This window comes from Falco naumanni, chromosome 7 (genome assembly GCF_017639655.2).
Source record: "Falco naumanni isolate bFalNau1 chromosome 7, bFalNau1.pat, whole genome shotgun sequence".
Classification (NCBI taxonomy): domain Eukaryota; kingdom Metazoa; phylum Chordata; class Aves; order Falconiformes; family Falconidae; genus Falco; species Falco naumanni.
The window spans coordinates 29,061,673-29,082,628 of record NC_054060.1 but is presented as its reverse complement, the minus strand read 5'-3'; the positions used below and the strand labels follow the sequence as shown (position 1 = coordinate 29,082,628).

Below are 20,956 nucleotides of genomic sequence, written 5' to 3'. Positions count from 1 at the left end.
GGGAGAATACTACTTTCACTTAGCATGGCCTCCTATGCTGGAGCTATAACAGAGCAGTGGAGGAGGAGGTAGTCAAGGATCCCACCATACTGGCAGAAGTACGATCATCTTTACAGCTGCTTTATGTAGAGCACATCAGGCTTGACAGAATCTGTCTCTTAGACCACCGTTGCTACTTCGATCTTACCTGCCTTCATGAATCAAGGCTATTTTTAAAGCAGGGTATTTCATGCAGACAGATACTACCAAACACAACTAAGGTTTAGACCTGGCTGCTGCTGTTGGTGGAGCAGAGCATGGACAAAAAATATCTCCAAGAACAGCCTGCTGTGGACCTAAAGTCCATAAACACCAAAGGTTCCGTATTGAAATTGAAGTGGAAGGTGAAGTGGGTTGTATCACTGCACAAGTGAGCAGGGCCTGACTGGGGCAGAAAAGTCTGAGAGAATTAGGAAATTCAGAACAGGGTCTACCAGAAACAATGTATGCTTTTGATATCCCTAAAGAAGGACACTTCAGGGAATATCTGGTAGCTGGGATTTTTACATTAATATCTTTCAGGATAGATCTGAGTCCTACTGAAGAATAAGATGCTCATTGTGGTAGATGTACAAACAGCTGGAAGAGATCGCAGCCTGAGTATTTGGACAAGACACTACAGGAGATTTAGCAGACATTAGTGGGGTTGCAGAGATGACAGAGACGTGTTAGGTGCAAAGAGGAATCTTTGAGTGTCACAGTTTCTGCTGATATAACTAAGGTCTTAAGGGGAAAACCCTGCCACTGGTATGGGAGCTAGCTAGCTGCAGGAGGTGACCCACATGGCAAAAAAGGAAAACGGTAGTTCTCCAATTAGTTGAGAGTGAATCATACAACAATAAGGAACAAAGAAATTTATTTCAACAGTAAATGGAAAAGGAGGAAATACTGGTGCCTGAGGTCAGAGCACTTGTAAATACCATCTCTAACTGCTCTGTTAAAAATAGGGTTGTTTCAAGTACAGAAGGCACTGTGGTTTTCATGAGGCTTTGCAGATTGCACATGTATTCCCCACCCTACATTCATTTTAAACAAAAGTAAAATGATTTTGAGGGGAAACTAGTTGGACTTCTCAGTGACAAGCAATATGTCAGTGAGCCCAAGTCTGGCAGGTCACAAAATTATTTTGGGCACCTTTTTGCTGTTTTTCCCCAGCAACCTCTTTAGCATTGATGATGCTGCCAACAGCAGTGCAGTTCCCACATCCCAGTGGCTCCCACACGGACACACAAGCAGTGCCAAGACCAGTAGGTCCCCCATGGTAAAGAGTTAATCTTCTGTCACAAGATCAAAGCTCGATGCTGTCTTTGCATTCTACTGCTGGGAGGGATCGGCCATCCTGTCTGCGCTCCCTCTTTTCAGGACAGCTAAGCTACACCCTGGCCAGGGGATTTCAGAGGGATGAAAGGGACAACCATATTTTAGGGATGTAGGAAAAGCCTGTGATCCCAGAGGTGTCAGTGCAGGAAGTGAGGAAGCTTGTGACTTTGGGAATCTGATCAGATGTGTTTGGTTATGAATAAACATTCTCTGCAAGTGTCATTGCCTGGTGGCACTGGGCACTTGTCCCCTGAGACAGCATCCTCTGGCTCCCATGGGAACTTGAGCGACAGAAGAGGTATGAGTTGTAATTTGTGGGTCTCCTGGGAAAACAGTGGTTTGAGCACCACAGGCTGACTTGGGCCAGAGGGAGGGAAAGCAGCAACAGGATGGTGAAAGGCAGGAACAAGCCATGGCAATGCAGAGACCATGTATTGGGAACGATAGACCCAGGCGATGACAGGCTGGCAGAATGTGACCAGATCAGAGATGGAGGACAGAGCCTGAGCAGAGAACAGCAGTGACAGGCCAACAGCACGCAGGGCCAAGCTGCAGTCAGATACAACTCTTGGCCATTAATAAAATCAAACCAATAGAGGGAAGCAAATAGAGCCATTGCCCAGCCACAATCCACAGCCAGCACACAAAGAGCAAAGAAGCTTACCACAAGGTAGGAGAGCTGCATGGTCACTAGAAAACCTCTACCCGGACCTGCTACAACATGGCTCTCTTCACGTGCAGCAGCAATAGAGCCTAAGGGTCCCGTAGCCTCTGCAAGTCCAGGAGCACAGAGGTGCTGGGTGCCAGCTGAGGGCTACCACAAGCCATAGGCATGGCTACGCCACGGCCATCCATAGCTGATCGCCTTGCCTGCCTGACAGGCGATGCAGCTGAGCGTTCACACCTCTGGACATGACGCTCCTAGCAGGGACAAGCTTCTCTCTTGGCCACAGGGTGGCTGTGGGTGTCCCTCGCATACACATGCACAGACTTGAATGTCTTTACTCAGGCTGTGCGTGTGCCCAGGTGTCACACATGGCTTCCTGCTGGCATTCCCTGAAGGGTGAGAAGATGTATGGCCTCAGTCTGCAATCTCCTGCAACTCCAGGTGAACAGTTGCTGCCACAGAGGTGCTTTTGAGTGGTGATATTTTGGGGTGAAGATGGCTCTAGTACAGCTTCTGTGGCTCTTGGTCTGTTTCTAACTGCAGGTGCCAGAGGTTTGGCAGGAGCATCCCATTTGGAGGCCTGGATGACTGAGGCCAAGAAGGAGGAACATGTCCATAAGTAGCTGCTGGTGAGATCCTAAAGCCTAAAGGATGATAGAGCACCCCTTTTTAAGGGGTACCCTTGTGGGTTTGAACAGAGATCTTGGTCCTTCTTTATTAAGCTGCTTGAAGCTGGATTTTCCTTAAATCTGGCAATTAGACACACTCAGCTCTAGCAGTGTGCCAGCATGGCCAGATCTCCTTGCCTTGTTAAAACAGCCTGCTCCCCGCCACCCCAGGACTTCGGGAGTCCAGAGACGTACTCATCCACGTGTAAGCCCTCAGCTTACAAATCTGCTAGCACTCGGCTGTGCTTTGACATCCAGGAGCACCCCTGGGGTGGGTCAGACATTCTTCCAAGACTTCATAGTTCCTACACCAGCCAGCAAGAAAGCCTGGCCGGTTAGGTTTCCAAGTGAGCCACCTGAGTAACAGAAACCTTATTCAAATAGCCCCGCTGCCAAGGCCATCAGTAAGCTGTGATAGCTTTAGGGAGGCATTGAGCACAAGCGCCTGCTGGTTTTGTGTGTGAAAGTGTGTGAAGAAGAGGGTGTCAATCAGCAGCACAAGTCGCCAGCCTTGGGGCTGCTCTCAGCTGGTCCCTTTCACTGCTGCTGCTCCAAAACCTATGTTTTCCTCAGCCTTTTGACTTGATGGGCTTTATAGTTTAGCCTCAAATTTATGATGGCATTTCTGGGGCTCCTGATGGCTCTCCTTGCCATAAAGCCAGTCCTCTGGCTCCAGGACCTTTCTAGAAAAGCTGCTAGGTAAATCTGCCCTGTAACAGCTGCTCTCTGATGCTCTCAGGGAGCACTGAGAAACTTTGCTATGTCCAAAAGTCCCAAAATCATAAATCATGGCCTCCAAATCATGAGACTGAGGAAAAAAGTCCACTGATTCAGGGGGATTTTGCATTCTAATTTTCACACGTGAACTTCCCCTATCTACTCTGTATGACACTTGCATTGTTTTACCTACTTTTAGACATGTTGAATAAGATGGTTTTAAACTTTGTAGCAGGAGCTTCCATTTACACATTTCTTTCTTACTCACCCGGCATTCTTCTTGCCCATGCAGTCCCTCACTGGGTAGTGTAACATGGCACTAGGACACCCAGTTCATGGAAGGATCACTATTTTAAGCCAGGTTCTTTGTCAACCCTGAATTATGATAGTTCACCTCGATGATACCACAGCTTCTCATTTTACCAAAATAGTATATTTAGTCGTAGATTGTGGGAAGGGGGACGTGGATGTGTGAATCTACATAAACACCCACAAACAGGTATCTAAAATCTCTAGGTGCTGAGAGTTCACATCTACAAATGGTGTATCATAAGGTATATCAAACACCTCAGAAATGATTGCTGAGTTCCCCTCCTGAAAGGCAGATGGTTAGTATCTTCTTTCTTCTAACAGGTATCTTCCTTTTTTTTTTTAGTAAGACTGTTTATATCTGCAGTATAGAGTTAAATATTAAGGCTGTATAACTAATCCCAAGGTCTTGCTGCTTCCTTACAGCAGCTATTTTCAGCCTACAATTGCTTCATAGCTTGTTTTAACAGGCACTAGTCAACAGAGGGATTACTTGCTTCACCGCAGTGCTCTCTCTTAGGTGCCTTGCAATTGGCAATCAGCGTAACCACTGACACCGAAGCAGTTGTTTCTAGCAAAAACTTACCTGACCTTCAGATGGCTACACTCGGTAACCAAAACAAAGCGTATGTCATGCCTTGGTTCAACCAAAGTCTGCTTAGAGGTCTGTCTTGTTTCTTAAGAGTCTTCTCCATGGCTGCAGCAGCCAAGGAGCCTTCCAAAGAGGGTAAAACTCAAATAGAAACCTAGCAAACACAAGAAACTTAACACTTTCATCTTTCAGGAATCAAACGGAGACCTTTTTTCCTGACAAGGCATTAAAGCTGCTTTGCACAGTGTTTATTTGTCTCTGCATTCAAATCCCATCAGTGGTTTCCTTCTGATCAAGTTAGGGTGGAGGCAGATATTTTAAGACGGAGTTGTGCTCAGACTGGCTTCCCAGTACAGTCCTGTAGCTTTAAAACACCTTTTTTTCCCTACAGAGTTTTGAAACTAAATAGTTTCAAAATTATATATTCATATATTTGAAACCACATAGTTTCAAATTCCACTATCTTGTGTATATCAGTAAAAATGATTGGTCTGCTGAGTAACTAAGTGGAGCCATTGCTGCTTTTCCTTTGTACGAGGAGACTTGCTTATAGGAGTGACTTCATCTACTCATTTGTTTATTACTAATGGAAAAAAAAATAAACTTCACTGACTTGCTGGGGTAATGGGACATAATCTACTTTTACCCACAAAGATACCACAATCAGTTTTTTCCTACTTTCAAGAAAAGCAGAGCAAATAATCCATGGCAATGTCTTACTTTCTATTAAAGTGAACAGACACAAAAGCTAGTGGTCGGAAAAAATTAACGGTTCATAAAGTTTACAGGCACATAATGTAAGTTCTGCATGAGAAAGAGAAGCCCAGGTTCAGAAAAGGAGTGATTTTGCTGGCAATGAGTATTGTAGGTGACCTATCTGCTGTATCTGGGAATTGATGTCTTACGATACTAGGTCTGAGTGGTCAAACTGACATCATGTTAGTACTCTTGTGTCAAACACTTGCAGTACCACATGCTGCTGAGGAAAGTATACAAAACCTGTCAGAAGAAACTCAGGTCCTGTTTCATTGAGAGTTGATCTATGCTTTGAAGCATGCAGGTTGTTATCCTCTCAAAATATTGGGGGCAGGAAGGAAGGTGGTAAGGGATGGCTTGTTTTTATCTTAACTATTATAAGCAAAATGCTTTTAAAAAGATATTCTTAATATCCACGTAAACCCCTCAAATTTTCATCTCTAACAATAATCCTTGGCCTTGAAGGATGATCATAAAATTATTTTAAAAGGAAAAAATATATGAAATAATCCACTCTGCTGATCTAATTGTACTAATGTTATGGATTTCACTGTGTCTTTTTTCTCTTCTGTCCCTCTGTATCTCAGGTGAGTTAATCCAGACACATTCAAGGAGTGCTCTGTTCAGATACCATGCTGGGTTTGACTCCTCCCTCTCTCCCCTGTATCTGCAATCTTCTTTTTTAACCTTTCCTAACAGGTGTTATTTGTATCACTCCAACTTCTCTGTTGCAAATTAAAAAAGTTTTACATGAGTAGCTCATAGCAAAAGAAAGAAAGAAAGAAAAAAAAAGAGGCAAAATAAAGCCTTTTGCTTTCCCCCTTGTTTTCACTTCCCTCTTTACGCCTCGGTGTTTGCAAAAACACCTCAGTCTCTTGAGGGAAGATCAGATATTCATGCAACTGGCCTGAATGAGCAGCAGGAGTCACCAGTCAAGTTTCTGCATCTCCTAGAACATTTTCCTGCTTCGTTCAGGGACCAGTTTCCAGTGAAAATCTTTACATTCCCCCGAAAGTGAGAAGCTCTAGGCTAACAGGCTCACTAAAGCCCACATGCTTTTCAGGGCTTAGCAGTGGCATTTTCGAGGCAAAAGAACTGCAGAGAGTGATGCGGTTAGAGCAGCCGTCCACCTGCACGTGACCCAGATGGCCAGGTGCACTGCCTGCCCAAAGCTCTGGGCTTGCAGCATCCACAGAGAAGGTGCCTGGTTGGGTAACTCCGTTGCAAACACCCCTAAACAGTCAGCAGAGATCCACAGTGCCTCTGGAGACTGATGAAGCTCACATTACGGTCAAGCTGTTCTCAGTACAACCCCTCCCTCCACCTGCCCCTGGCTACTCCACTCTTGGCCATGGGCTACTTACTCCTAACCCCCTTGTGCCAGCCCTACTGATGCTTTGAGCCTGGTGAGACACTTCAGAAAGGTCGGCTGGTGGACAGCTCACCCAGATAGGAAAAGGGGACAAGTTTCTGCTAGTTTACCAATCTGTGTGTGTTCACAGTGTTCAGGTGACCCACCAGTCACGGACAAGGCAGAGAGGAAAAAGGATGACAGGCTGTTATTCTGGCGTGGCTGTGATGTGAAACCACATCCTCATAGCACCTCATGTTCATGATTTCATCTCCCATGAAATGAGGAGGGCACCTCTGTAGGATAGTTCAATGCTTTCTGGTACTGGGTAGGGGATGACAGATGACCATCACACAGGCTCTCCTGCACAACAAAGCAGTACTTTGGCCCTGTCCACATGATGGGAGATCTGTTTCTGGACCAAACACCAGTTTGGTGTTTGAAATCTGCCACTTTCTAGGAAAGCCTGAGAAAGAGCACTTTTTCATTCCTCTTGGTAAACCCAGGCCACCTGCCACGAGGAATGCGCTGGATCAAAGAGAAGGTGAGGAAAGGGCCATTAATCTCAGTCTGGTTTCACAGCCCTGCTTGGTGGCTCTGCAGAAGGACACTTCTGCTGCTTTCTCACCACCCCCCAACAAAATGGGCTTTCATGTCTGTCATGCTTCTTCCATCCACAACCCCTTTTACTTGGGCATCTCCAGGTGCCCTGCCCTCTTCCAGAGTTTTCTCTCCAAAAGGTCTCAACACATTAGAGCATGTAGGCACTCCATTTTAGGAGTAAGAGATGTAATTATCTGTTCATCGAACAATGTGAACATAGCACAACAACATTCGAAATTCTAGGCCTACCTACCCCAATACTGTGGCTACAACCTAGGCCAAGAGCAGATGTCTGGGGAAGATACAGAGCAGGCACACAGTAGATCTTCCTTAGTGGATTACTCCATCTTCCAGTGCTTAGTGCTTCCTGAGCCAGGAGTGGTGGCTCTGTCCTGGAAGATGAGATGTTTTGCACATCTTGATTGTGAGAAATATGCATGTGTTGACTGCGGTTTGCTGTGCACAGTGAGTCTCACAGAGCAAGAAGCCTCAGAGAGCTGCTAAATATACTTGGAGCAGTTGATGCAAAACACAGCTAGGACCTCGTTTAACACCTGGTTATCTTGTCAATGGTTGGTGAGCCCTAGCAGAACAGAACAGGTCATAGAAAGGTGAGAACAGCTACTTTGGACAGGCTTTGCTCAACTGAAAGCTACAGAGCAGCTAAGACACCTAATTCATTGAAACAGCTTGTCTCTCTCAAAGATGTTCTCAGATATCACTTGTACTTGGCATCATGGCTTCGTTTGACCCTTTATAAATGCTTTAAAATTGCTCAATGTGATCAGTCTCTTAAGTTCTGCTGTTCCAACCAATGCTTCTAGCACTAAAATTGCTCATCACAAATATTAGCAGAAAATGAACCCTGAAAAGGTGTATGTTTCTGTCAGCTGTGTAATTATTATTATTATTGATTTGAATGAACATCTGAGATGCAGGCTAGCCTGCTCCAGTCCTGCACCAGTGTGGGACAATAACAAAGTGCTGACAGGTAACCAGCTGCCTCTTTAAATAAAGCAGTACAGTTATGAATGCTATATTTCAGAGATGTGGGGATACATCCATCACAGCCCAGCCACCACAGAGGAAGGCAGAACTGGGAATCTTCTGGGCTGAGCCAAGTGTCAAAACAGCAAACTCCAAAGGCCTGAGAAGATAAAAGTGTACATTCAGTTGCAGAAGGGCAATGTCATAAATTGTCTTCAGAGTGCTGCTTTCTGATCTTCAGTTAGAGGAGGAAACCCCGCTGCAGGCCTGGAGAGCTCAGCAGAGGCACGTGATGCTCAGAACTGGGGCTGGATGCAGTGGCCAGGGCCAGAAGACTCTTCCTTGGACAGGGCAGAAAGGCAGGAGAAGGTGAGGGGGGGAAGCAAATGGATTCCCTCCTCTCCTCCTTCCTGATACAGGGCTGGGACATAAAGCATTACTGCTGGGAAGGATCCAAGCTCCTGAGCTGACAGGCCAGACCTTCAGGAGAGTCATTCAGCCTACGTGTTTTCTCTGCAAGTGCAAATTCATGCCTATGGCTGCGTTTTGTTGTTGAAGCTTTGCGCTTGGCAGCTGACAGTCATTTAAGAGTGAAGATCTTTTCAGCCCAGCCTCAGCCCTGTAGAAAAAAACCCCATGCACCATGCAAGCAGCCTAAAAAAGTCACAGGCATCTCCTTCCTGAGGCTCACTCACAGGCGCAGAGCATGGGAAGGAGATCTGGAGCAAAGCAGGAAGGGAGGAGGCGAAGGAAGGAGGTGGGAGAAAGAAACGCTGGGAACCATGTGTCTGCAGAATAATGCCGCTACTGCTTCCCCCCTGCCCTGCACCATCGCTGCCTGCTCGCAGGCGAGACAGGTACCTCCAGGGGAAGCATGCCTTTGTGCAACAAGTGGTGAACAGCAACAGCCGGTGGAGGCATGGCAGAAAGGAGAACATCCAGACAGGGTCAAGAGAAGTATGCAAAGCCCAGGAGGATGGGAGGAGAGCACACCTCCAACCTCTCTTGAAGATTTTTTTGTTAAGGCACACAGGGTAGACAGCCGCTGAATCACCGAGATGGTGTGCGACTGCGCTGCATCCCCACCCTGGCTGTCACCATCTGTGCTTTACCTTAGAGGGGGAAGTCTCCAAAACCACTCTGTGGTGTGGAGGTGTACAGCAGCTCTCACACCAGTCAGACATGTCTGAATGGAGGACAAACTCTTGTATGCCATGTCCCAGGTGAGGTCTGGGCAGAGAACCACTGCTGACCCTGGAATCAAGCACCCTTTTTAGCCTCTCTACACAGCAGTTCAGTAGGTGGCCCAGAGCAGACCCCACTTCATTCACCAAGGGTGAAAGATACCCAGAAGCAGCAAAAAAACTCAAGTCGACACCAGCCCTTATCACAATCATTGTTTTTCTAAGTTGACACCAGCTATCAGTACTTTCACTGCCAGGAAGGAAGAGAAGTAATTTTACTTCCTTTCATGCAGAAACCCTGCGGCAGCCCTGCCGAGTACCATGCTGTCTTCCCCACACAGCGGTGAGGATCCTCTTCTCCAGACATTCTTAAGATAGGACGTTTGAAGCTAAAGGAAACTTCAGATCCCCCTTTAGAGGGCTTCAACATACTCAGCAGACTCCAGCCCAATTCTTAGACATGGGAGGATGTGGTCCTCTAGCAAGACACTTCAATTGAACCAGCACATCAACCACTACCTGCTAACCCTCATCAACGTGTCGGTACATGAGCACCGTTTGCCGCAGGGGGAAGTGGAAGGCAGTCACAGAGCACGTTCTCAGTTCCTCTGTCGGAAGAGGCCCCTTCCAACCGTCCTCACCCCAGGAAACAGCTTACTCCACTCCTGGGGCTGGGGACAGCAGGTACCACTTGCTTCTGCCCTATCTGCTCACTTGACAGGACATCTTCATTCAGAAGCAGCCGTCATTGAGCAGGCTCCGATTGCATTGGGGTATTTGATGGAAGTGAACACCTCTAAACGTGAACCAGGAGATCCTCTCTTGGTGTTTACAGCTATGGCTAGCACTGTGGTGCTGTAGGGGTCTTGCAGCCTAGGGCAACCTGCATCCTTTTTCTCATACCATTCTCATCATCATGTAACTAAACTAAGCCAGGGGACCTGATGGGCCTTCAGGCTTTAGGGATCTTGCATGGCAGGTGCTCTGTTAAGCATTCAGGGTGGAGTTGCTTGTGCTACCCCAGGGACCGCTCTTGCCCACAGGAAAGGGAAGGAATGGCCCCACCAGCTTGTCCAACCCTCCCAGAGATGCAGGAGACAATCCCACTGTGCTGGCCGCAGACTGCTTCCCCTTGGTCTGCTTGAGATGGGCCCAAACAAATAACAAATAAATGTTCCGAGGCTGCTAAAAGCTACCTTCTCCCCTGCATGAACTCAGGGTTAAAGAACTTGCTTTTGCATAGTGTGAACCAGGAAAGCTTATGTCCCTCCTCTGTCTGAAGAGACTCGATCTCTTGTCAACACATCTGCTTGTGGAGTTAGCTGGCTGTTCCCTGGAGCAGGCATCCACCCCATAAGAGAATTCCCAAAAGATTAGGCCAGATGAGACCTCTTTTCATCAAGGATGTTATACAATGGACACCTTCAACTCATAAACATGGCGAAGTACAACTTTTAAGGGCATACAACACGATTCTGGCACACTCACCTCCATATTCCTCTGTTCACTTGGAGAAGACATCTGCATGGAAATCATCACGTGGCTTTGCAAGAAAGGCTTCTCCAGGCACTACTTAATGTTAACCAAGTGCCAGAACTGCTTTTGTGTGTCATCTTGGAAAGGTGGAGTTTTTTATAACCACTCTTGTTCAAAGAGCATTAGATTTCTTTGCCTCCATTTCTTAAATGTGTATATTGTTCTCTTTGATCTTGTTTACTTCATCTTGCTGCCCTTATTTCCTGTTGTTTCACAGAGGCATCAAACAGATGCAGTAGGCAGCTTCACCGCCTTACTATGGTGGGTGTTACATCACACTACAAGTTTATGTTCTTCAGCTGCAGTTCTTCATTAAGAGGAGAGGGAAGTATGAATTAACTAGATCTGAACCAGTATGTTGTAATACAGTGTGGAAGTACACGCTAGTGGCTGGATTATGGTTCCTGTATGCTGGGTAGTCTCTGACACAACTACCACCAGCCACTTCACATGGTTCCTCCATCTGACTGATGATAAATGATAGCTTCTTTTGGAAGTCTGCCTCTGAAATCTCTACAGTTTACATTTTTTGTTACTCAGTTTCAAAAAAAATTAATTGAAAACTAATGCCTTCAATTTCCTTGTGGAAGTGACTTTAGTAATTGATCAGCATCTCACTCTTATTTAGGAGGCAGCCTGCTTTAGACACAGTCCCCAATACCCTGTTTTAGCGAATAGGCATGCTGTAGTCAAGAAATTCCTTATGAAGAAAGGCACTTTTTACTGGAAGTAAATCCAACCTGACTCCCAGGGGACACTACAGGAGACCAGAAGGTCTTGGGAAATTTGCCTGTCTTAGCTGCTTCCCCAAAACAAGTATCCCCTTTATTCCGCCGACACGTGCTGTTCGCACCTATGGTACCATAACCTTTACTGACACATTTTTAAGTGATATAAATGCTAACTTTCCACCTTGACTTCTGATTCTCAGGGAACACCAGCTGGAAAAAGAATAATGGAAAATTTTACAGATGCAAATAATAACTCTGCTTGCGAAGGAATTCCCTACAAAGACAGCAAGACGCTTCTGGTTGCAGTTTACAGCATCGTTTTTGCCATAGGCCTTCCAGCAAATTGCTTAACTTCCCTGCTTACATTTGTACAAATCCAAAGGAATAAAGTAATTGCCATCTACATTTTCAGTTTATCATTGTGTGAGCTGATGTATTTAAGTACCTTGCCTCTCTGGATTATCTACGTGCAAGATGAGCACCAGTGGAATATGGGTGTAAAGGCTTGCAGAATAACAGGATTCATCTTCTTCTGCAACATATACATCAGCATTCTGCTTTTGTGCTGCATTTCTGTGGATCGTTACGTGGCACTGGTGTATGCTCTGGAATCAAGGGGGAGAAGAGGACAGAAGAAGGCAACCATAATAGTGTGTATTCTCTTCGCTGTGGTTGCAATAATCCACACTCCAGTATTTTACATGGAAGATTATTCACAATACAGTAATAAGAAAACCTGCTTTGAGACTTTGCCCCTTGACATAAAATTGGCTTCTTTCAGCTTTGCTAGATTCCTATTTGGATTTGCCATACCTTTCACAATCCTCATTTTCACAAACTACAAAATTTTCCAAAGTACAAAAACGAGCAGCAGCTTGACTTGTCGCCAAAAAGCCAAAGTGAAGTACCTGGCTATCGCCATTATTGTCATTTTCCTGATCTGTTTTGCTCCCTACCATGTGGTACTCTTAATAAGATCCATATACTTTATGTTTCATCAAAATTGCTCATGTCCATTTGAAAAAGATGTATATTCAATTTTTACAGTGTTTCTGTGTTTAGCCACTGCAAACAGCATTGCCGACCCAATCATCTATGTGCTGGTTAGTGAAAATGTCAGAAAAGATTTTTATAGGAGTCTGAGAAGATGGAGATTGAACTCATCCAGGCTGAATTCATCCATTAATTACAAGAGTGACAGTATGAAATGTAGAATGCCAAAGGAATCACCAGACGGAGGGTTAAGAGAAGAAAATAAAGAAAGACCATCTTCATCTGACATTCAAAAGACCTGTAATAGTGGCAAAGACCAAGAAGATGGCAGGTAGCAATCGGCTGCTGACACAAGTAAGGAGTTCCCAACATCAGCTGTGGGCTGCAGACTGCAACACACAAGTACTTACATGCTGACGCCCATGGGGGGGTGGGTGCATGGGCCAGCAACTCCTTGCGGATGCTACGGGAGCGATACTTCTTATTTCTGTTTGTCTCCTATGATAAAGTTTGCCCACCAGTATCATTGGTGAAAATATTGCTTTGCTAAGGACATGTGGAATAAACTAAATTATTTATATTGATTCAAATTGAAATCTTAAAAGCTTATTTTTTGGACTGGCTCTTTTCCTCATATGAATTCAGAATCAGCTTTATAATCAGTTTTATCTTCTGAGCTGGACCAAAAAAATCCCTGCTGAAGAGAACAATGCACATTCTTATGGTTGAAAATTTTTGTTCTTGAGGGGGTACGTGTTCAGATTCTCATACACGTACTCTGTTGTTAACATTTGTGGTTAACCAGTGGAAAATATTAAAAATTAGTGACTCTTTCAACAAGAACCTCGAAAATGTTCCAAATACTTCAATATGCAGCTTTGTCTACCTTGCACATTATGGGGAGAATTAGAAGGCAGAAGAGTGACCTGGTAACAGAACAACAGTATTTCTACCATATTACTCAAGATCCTGCACTGCCCTGAAATTCTTCAAATGTACAATTCTAATGCTTGACATTTTACAGCTCGTAAATTTTGTTTTGCAGTTAAACCTAGAATGCACTGAAGCATATAGAAAACTTACACATTTCCAGGTGGAGTCAGGAGATCTTTTCATGCCGCCTCCAAATGTTTGTTGAACTTGTGTTTCAGATCTGACTAAACTAACAGTTTCCTTGTGGTATTGATACAACTTTTACTGTGTAGGAGTCTGCACAAGAGCGAGGTGCCTTTCTGGCAAGGAAGGGCTGGTGGCACGGAGAACACAGCCCTTTCTCCCCATAGATGGGAACTCCCTCCGACACGCCGGTGGTGCACCCAGGAGACGATGCTGGGGCAGATTTCGTTGTTGCTGCTGCCGAATAAACTGTTGATAGTAGTTTCCTGTGCCTTCAAACCAGAATTTAAAAAATAAGAATGAGAGAAATCTGGCAAGATTTAGCCAAACAGCTTCTTCATTTTTTTTTTATGTGATCAAAGTAAAATGGACGAAGACCACAAATCAATTGGATGTTTATTTGAATACAAATGTGTGAAGCGCTTCACAGCATCATGCTCCTTAATCTGTAATGTTGGATTTCTGTAATATTTTTAAATTATTATTAATGTTCACATTTCTGAATTGAAGTAACATTAACTAATGTTAATGTCAACACAGTACTAGTATCAAAATGGCATTTCATCAAGTTATTATATCTATGACATATTTAATTTTTGCATTATTTAATGACTTGTCTGGCATCTACCTGCGAAATGCTTGTGTCCTCCAAAGTAGTTCATATTAATACTGAACTGAATAGGAGATTGTGTCTTGGAAAAATGTGAAATTCTGTTGTGATGCTAGTTAACAAATTGTGGTTTTCTATTTCCATACGCATCCTAGAGATCAAACTCTCTGAGGTATTTGTGGCACACTGAAGCACGGACTCCGAGAGTGGATCAAAGACACTATATTAAAATCAAGAAAGCCTTTTATACCTTTACAGCATGCTGACCTATCAGCCTGTAACTATGGTCAGTAATTTTCCACTCTTAACTCTTTTTTCTATTGCAGACACAGCAACTTAGCAACTCCTTTATCTACAAGGCCACAAGCTCTGCAGACTACTCCGTATCTTAAAGTTTCTTTTCTTGCTCCCATGGCTTCCTTCCAACAAGCGTAACTGTGTCTCTCTCCCAAGGTCGGTTTTCACTTACCGACACTGTCAAGCTAGCTCAAGAAATACCCACATCTCCCCCTTCTTTATATATAAAAAAGGCTTCTTTCAATGCTCTATCTATTAGAGTTTGCACACATTTTAACATACATGGAATACAGATCAGAATACATATAAAAATGAGTAAGCATCCTACACCTATTTGTAATAAGCTTTTTACCCATGCAGTTAAACATAATCTACTAAAAAGATTTCCAAAAATGTTAAAACCATCTCTTCATTGTAGTTTCTGTACTCCTTCTTGCAAGTTTCCAAGACTTTTGTGAATATATTCAAAATGATCAGACAGATCCATACAACAAAGTCCATCAAAATTCTGACAACCATGACCTTGAGCTAACTATTGCAGCTCTATTTTGTAGCGTAGCACGTCTTATTGAATCCACATCTAGCAATAGTCCACTCAGGGCTAACAGCATTGCATTAGTTTGTTTTGCAAGCCAACAGCCAAGCTTATTCAAGGTGGTTAACACTTGTGCTGTTCCTACTCCTGGAGCAAACATAGATGCTGCTATAATGTCACCAGGGCTCCAAAATTCCATATTATCTTTACAATCAGTTTTAAAGGCAGGTGTAGCACATTTGTGGCGGCATAACTTATGAGTTATAATCATGGATGTATTGGGTGTTAACAAAATTAACCTTCCAATGCTACATGGTCCTCCTTTCACATGGGAGGGAATGCCAGGCCACGCACGATCTCCACAAACTAGAAATAATCCTGTGGGCAGTTTAAGTGGACATTTGCTAGACATTGATATATTAGGAGAAGTATAATTACACCAAGAGCTAGCATTTCTATATGCAGGTATGGTAGCATTTAACCATTGAATTGTTTTTATATCATCTTTGCCTGTGTAGTAGAAGTATATACCATAATCCATTTTTACAGATCCTAATGAATCCAGGTCCTGTGGTTCAATCCCACCATATGCTAAATATGGAACCCAACCATCCCAATTGTTAACCACATCATCAAATCCCTGAATTATGATCCATTTATCTGAGGGGATGGGCCAATCATCAACAGGTCGTCCAACCAGACAGGTTGCAAAAGAATTTTCTGGAGAAGCAGTTGATAGACATAATGTGTCCTGTCCCGTGCAATTGACCAAGGTTACCTAGATGTTGGTTTTGGGTTGAGGCAGGATCCATATTGATGCAGCTGACATCATGGCACAGACGATGGCAATGACTGAGATAATGATGGCTTGATCCATCGAGCTGGTACCCATCTTGGGCCAGAACCTGTGGAAACACAAGCATACCCTCTACCCCAAGGTATTAATGGAAAAGGACCTTCCCATTGATTTCTCTGTAAATTTTTTACTATAAGTTGTGCTTTCTCATTAGATTTTGAAGCACTGTATAAGCCAAAATGGCGTTGTATAGGAGGTCCATTCTCCGTCCAATGGTTTTAAAAATTCAAAGCATAACAAGCTTTGGCTATACGCTCTTGTGGGGTTAACCCTAGACTCTCCCTTTTTTGTTTTTACAACGTAGTTTTAAGAGTGCTATGTGTGCGTTCAATAACGGCTTGGCCTGTGGAGAATGTGGAATGGCTGTAATATGCTGAATTCCCCATTGCTGAAAAAATGCCTGTGTCTTATGCGCTTTATAGCCAGGGCTATTCTCTGTTTTTATAGTTTTTAAACTCCCAGGGTGGCAAAGGCCATAGTAAAGTGTCTGCAAACATCTTTTGCTTTTTCACCTGAGTGTACTGATGCATAAATACAAGATGAAAAAGTGTCGATAGAGACATGTACATATTTGTACTTGCCAAACTCTGGTATATGAGTAACGTCTGTCTGCCAAATTTCAAGCGACAGAAGACTCGAGGATTAGTTCTGATCAACGGTGCAGGCAAAACTTGTTGACAATTGGGACACAATTGTGTAATTTGCCTCGCTTGGTCCTGAGTCAGTTGAAACGTGTGTTGCAGTGCTTTTGCGTTTTGATGATAAAATTCACGAGATAAATGAGCCTGTGCAAAACTGTCAGGTAAGAGCTCCCTGGCACCTACCAGCCTGTCTGCTTGTGCGTTCCCCTCACTTATGGGACCGGGTAGGGATGTATGTGAGTGTATGTGTTGCATAAAATATGGATATGCCCATCGATCCAGGAGCCACTTGAGCTCCCAGAGAAGAGCAAATAAAGCTTCATGTGAGATTTCCTTCAACAAGGAGCATTCTAGCCTAGAAACAAGGCTGGCCACGTAGGTAGAATTTGTGATAACACTTATTGGGGTAGTCCATAATTTGAAAACAGACTACTGCAGAGAGTTCTACTACCTGAGGCAATCTTGTGACAATATGTATGTTGCTTTTCCAGTTTCCTTCATCATCTCTCCAAATTATCACTGCTTGGCCTGTTTTGCCAGACCCATCAGTGAATACTGTAGGGGCATCAACTATTGGTGTGATAGCTAATTGTGAAGTAGGTAAAAGAGGAAGAGAGTGCAGGGATTGTATAATTTTGTGTCCTGGGAAATTAATATTTACCTGTCCTGTAAAATCCACTAGAGCACAATGAAAAACAAAAGAATGGTGACTTTAAAAAGTGAGCTGTTTTGAATCAAGAGGCAAATAGATATTAGGTTCAACACCATCTAAAGTTAATAAATGCTCTCTTCCTTTCTTAATTACCATAGCTATCATTTCAAAAGCTGTGGTAACTGTTTTTCCAAAATTATGTGGTAAAGATATCCATCCCAGAATAATCAAAGGATATATGTCTTGTGGAACCCACTGTGCTAAGAGACCATAGGGTTGAAAAGCTGAATAAAAAATGAAAAGGCTAATAGAGTGGTCCATTTTTCACCTATGAGTGACTTGACCTGCTAATTTTTCAACCACTTTATCAAGAACAGTTTTTGCAGAGAGGGTAAGTGTTTGAGGAGACATCAAGTCTGGGTGTCTTTCCAATAGTTTAAAGAGGGGATGGAGTTCTTCAGTAGATATCCCTGAGAGAGGATGAACCCAATTTATGGTTCCTAACAGTTTTTGTAAGTCTTTCAGAGTCCTTATTTCTGTTTGCAAGGTGATACATTGAGGTTGGATGTTTTGTTCTGATATTTTCCATCCTAAATATCACCGAGGTGGTATTTCTTGTATTTTTTCTTCTGCAGTTTTGAGTCCTGCTGTCGAGACTGCTTGGACTACTTGCAGTTTCACTTCTTGGGCTGTCTGTTTTGATTCTGCAGCGATTAAGATGTCATCCATCTACCAGTGCTGCCACTTGTGCTGGCGCACAGACTGCTGCAGCTCAGGGGGGGTGGGGCATTTGGAGGGGTAATTTGTCATCACAGCACCACCCCTCATGGCGCTCTGCTTGGGGGTTCCTGCTAAGGCCAAAGACTGGCCATCCTAGTCAAATTTTGTTTGACGTTGATTGGCATAATGACGTCCTTTATGACATCATCGACATATTCCAGGTGGACCCCCTTTATTATTTACTTTTGCTTTCGGACAGTTCTTTCGTAGACGGCCATACTGACCACAGCACTGCTGTGACTTAACTGACAGCACTGCAAATGCTTCTGCAATCAGAGACAAATCATGCTGTCTAGACCCAATATTCATACAAGCATTCAACATACCGTCAATCCCAGGATTCTTTAAAAGTTATAATACTTTCTGACAGTCAGGGTTGGAATTTTCAATAGCAAGTTGTTTAAAAATATATTCAAGTGCTTTCTCATTATCAATCTGCTTTTCCAAAGCCTCATGAAGTCTGTCCAAAAATTTCATAAATGGTTCATTTGCTTCTTGCTTAATTCTGACAAAAGGCTGCCTCTGTTTACCTGCTTCAGGAAGAGTTTTCAAAGCATGGAGTGCCAATTGTTTTACTTGCTGCAAACCCGCCTGGCAAATCCTAGCTTGCGCAGCGTTGGTGCTATGATCGGCTTGCCCTAGTAATACATCTACGTTAACTGCTCGCAATGGAGCACGCGCCCCCAACACTGAGTTCTCAGTAGCTTGGACACCTGCAAGCTGCCTCATTTTTGACTCCCCTACAGTGCATTGCATGTCCGTCATTATCAAGCGAAACAACGTTTTAAAATCATTAAGGGTAAACACATGAGTATCACAGAGAGACTCTATTAAATGAGTTGTAAGGAGCCCCAGTTCCATGGTCCGTCACTGTTCTCCTGATATCTTTCATAAGAGCATACAAGGGAGCTTCCCATCAAGGATCTTGATCTGGCCCATACACCACAGGGAAGGCACGCAGCACATCTCTATCCCCTGCTTGCCTTGCTTCCCCTTTTACAGCTGCCTATTTATCATGAGGGTCTGGAGGGTATACATCAGCCTCTTTTTCCAGATCAGTAAACTCTGGGTCAAAAGGATTATCTGTGTCATCATCAAGCGTATCAGGTGGCAGAGTCACAAGAGCAGTAGCAGCAGGTTTAGTTTTTGGTCTTACAGCAGGGTCTGCTAAAGAGGGTGGCGGTGAAGGAGCTGAAGAAGCTGTTTCTGCTTCCTTTGATTGTCAGCCAACATGAGCTTTTAGTTTCAAAAATAATTCTCCAAGGGCTCAACATAATACCCACAGGCATCTGCAAAGTGCTGAATATCTGTAACTGTGCTGAAAATCAAACTTTCCATTGCTAAAAATTCAGCAGCAGGCGTTGCTCAGAACAGCCCCAGTCAGCCAGAGCACTGGTGATTAATCTCTGAAGATGTGTATGTAAACTGTCCCAACCTCAGGATTTTCATAGTCTAAATGTAAATTCTGATTAATAATAGCAGTGAATTTAGAAGAAAACAAAGGTACAGACTTCTGAACTGATTGAAATGGATGCAAATTGGATATTCACCCCAATGAATCCAGAAATCTCCCTGATGTTTTTCCTCTGATAAAAGTGAGTGTTTTTAGAGCAACCACTACTGGAGCCCAGTGCCAGAGCTGTAGGAGACAGGGATTAGCAGGGTCTGATGCAATGTAAATTTTTTGCCTTGCCTAATTTACATGCTGTTCTAAATTACTACATCATTATGCATCTTCTCTTAATGAAAATCCTTGGAGCTTCACTGTTCAGAAAGACTCTGAAACAAAAGCCTTAGAAGCGACAAAGCCCTGTGCAGCCTGCTCTAACTTGGAAGATGACCTAGATGGTCTCCAGACATGCTTTCCAAATTCAAATAGTCTGTGGCAGATTACTGAAGGGATTAGGGGCTGGGTACCAAGCAATGTATCCACATGGGAAAACTGCACATCCTGACTTCTTTGGATAAACAGAAAAGCAGCTTTACGCCTGAGGGAGGACATTGAGAAATGCTATTTCCACATTGTTAAAATATCGCATCGGATAAGCTGTTTCTCATCTGACAAACTGAAGCACCCGATCTCTTTTGCAACACAGTATTTGACTGTGCCATACAGGCAAAGGAAGCGTCTCAGCACTGGGACACTTGCTAGAGACACAGCAAAGGACATTACTCAGGTCAGAGCAGATCTGAAAGGTGGTGTTGTGTGGTTGGTTGTGTGGGCCTTTCCATCCTTTCCAGCTGCAGGGACACTACCAGCGAGCCCGCAGGGACTGCTTCATGCTGTGAAAAAAGATTCACCTGCTACGTAAGATCTGCTGTTCTCAACCCAGCAATTTGGATCTGTCCCCCTACCTCCTCAACTGAGCTTAAGCTATAAGATGACCAGGAAAGAACCAAACCTAGGCCATGCTTCCCAGTTTGCTCTTTAGATGGCCAGGTCTCCAGACATAAGGCTCAGAGCAGGTAATTTGCTCACCAGTGTAAGTGGGTGAGATTCAAAAATTTCACTCTTTTATATTCAGCATTTACTCAGGTCTAACTTCCATAATTTGATTTAAAGAAGAGTGGGCTACTGAATAAATAAAACATGATTTTATTTTTACATGTGTCTCAGACATTCATAATGTACCCAGGAGATAAGTGGATTGCTGATTATTTTAAATATGATTGTGAAGCATGAAGTGAATAATTTCTGGCGATGAACTAGAGCTGGCCAAACTAGTTTTTGCAGACAACATATCTGATTTGTTTTTTTATTCATCAATTTTAAGTTATTTCTAAAGACTGCACTTTTCAAGTAATCATTTGGGGTAACTCACTTATAAAACTCTACTCCTCTTTAAGAAATGCTTTCATGTTCAGTATTAGATTTTGCTTCAAGAGAATAGTTATACAAAACAGGCAAAACCAGATACGAATGAACTGACTTCCTATGCATGACAAAGTTTCATCTGCAGTTGGTGACCCTGCAGCTGGTCTGATTTAGTCCCTGCTACCATGTACAACCCAATGT

At 43.7% G+C, this 20,956-nt stretch overlaps 1 protein-coding gene across 4 annotated transcripts in view; it reads left to right on the top strand.

The window, feature by feature from the left end:
- GPR132 (G protein-coupled receptor 132) overlaps positions 1-17,465 on the top strand; it is an 87,836-nt gene extending 70,371 nt beyond the window's left edge. For 3 of the 4 annotated variants that reach the window (XM_040600717.1, XM_040600716.1, XM_040600718.1), the window contains one exon: positions 11,661-17,465. In XM_040600717.1, coding sequence (XP_040456651.1) covers positions 11,685-12,788 — 1,104 coding nt within the window. In that variant the 5' untranslated portion in view covers positions 11,661-11,684 and the 3' untranslated portion in view covers positions 12,789-17,465. Of the gene's footprint in view, positions 1-6,452; positions 8,379-11,660 lie in introns of those variants that run through there. The other variant, XM_040600719.1, reaches the window with a different exon arrangement.
- Positions 17,466-20,956: the final 3,491 nt, after the last annotated feature.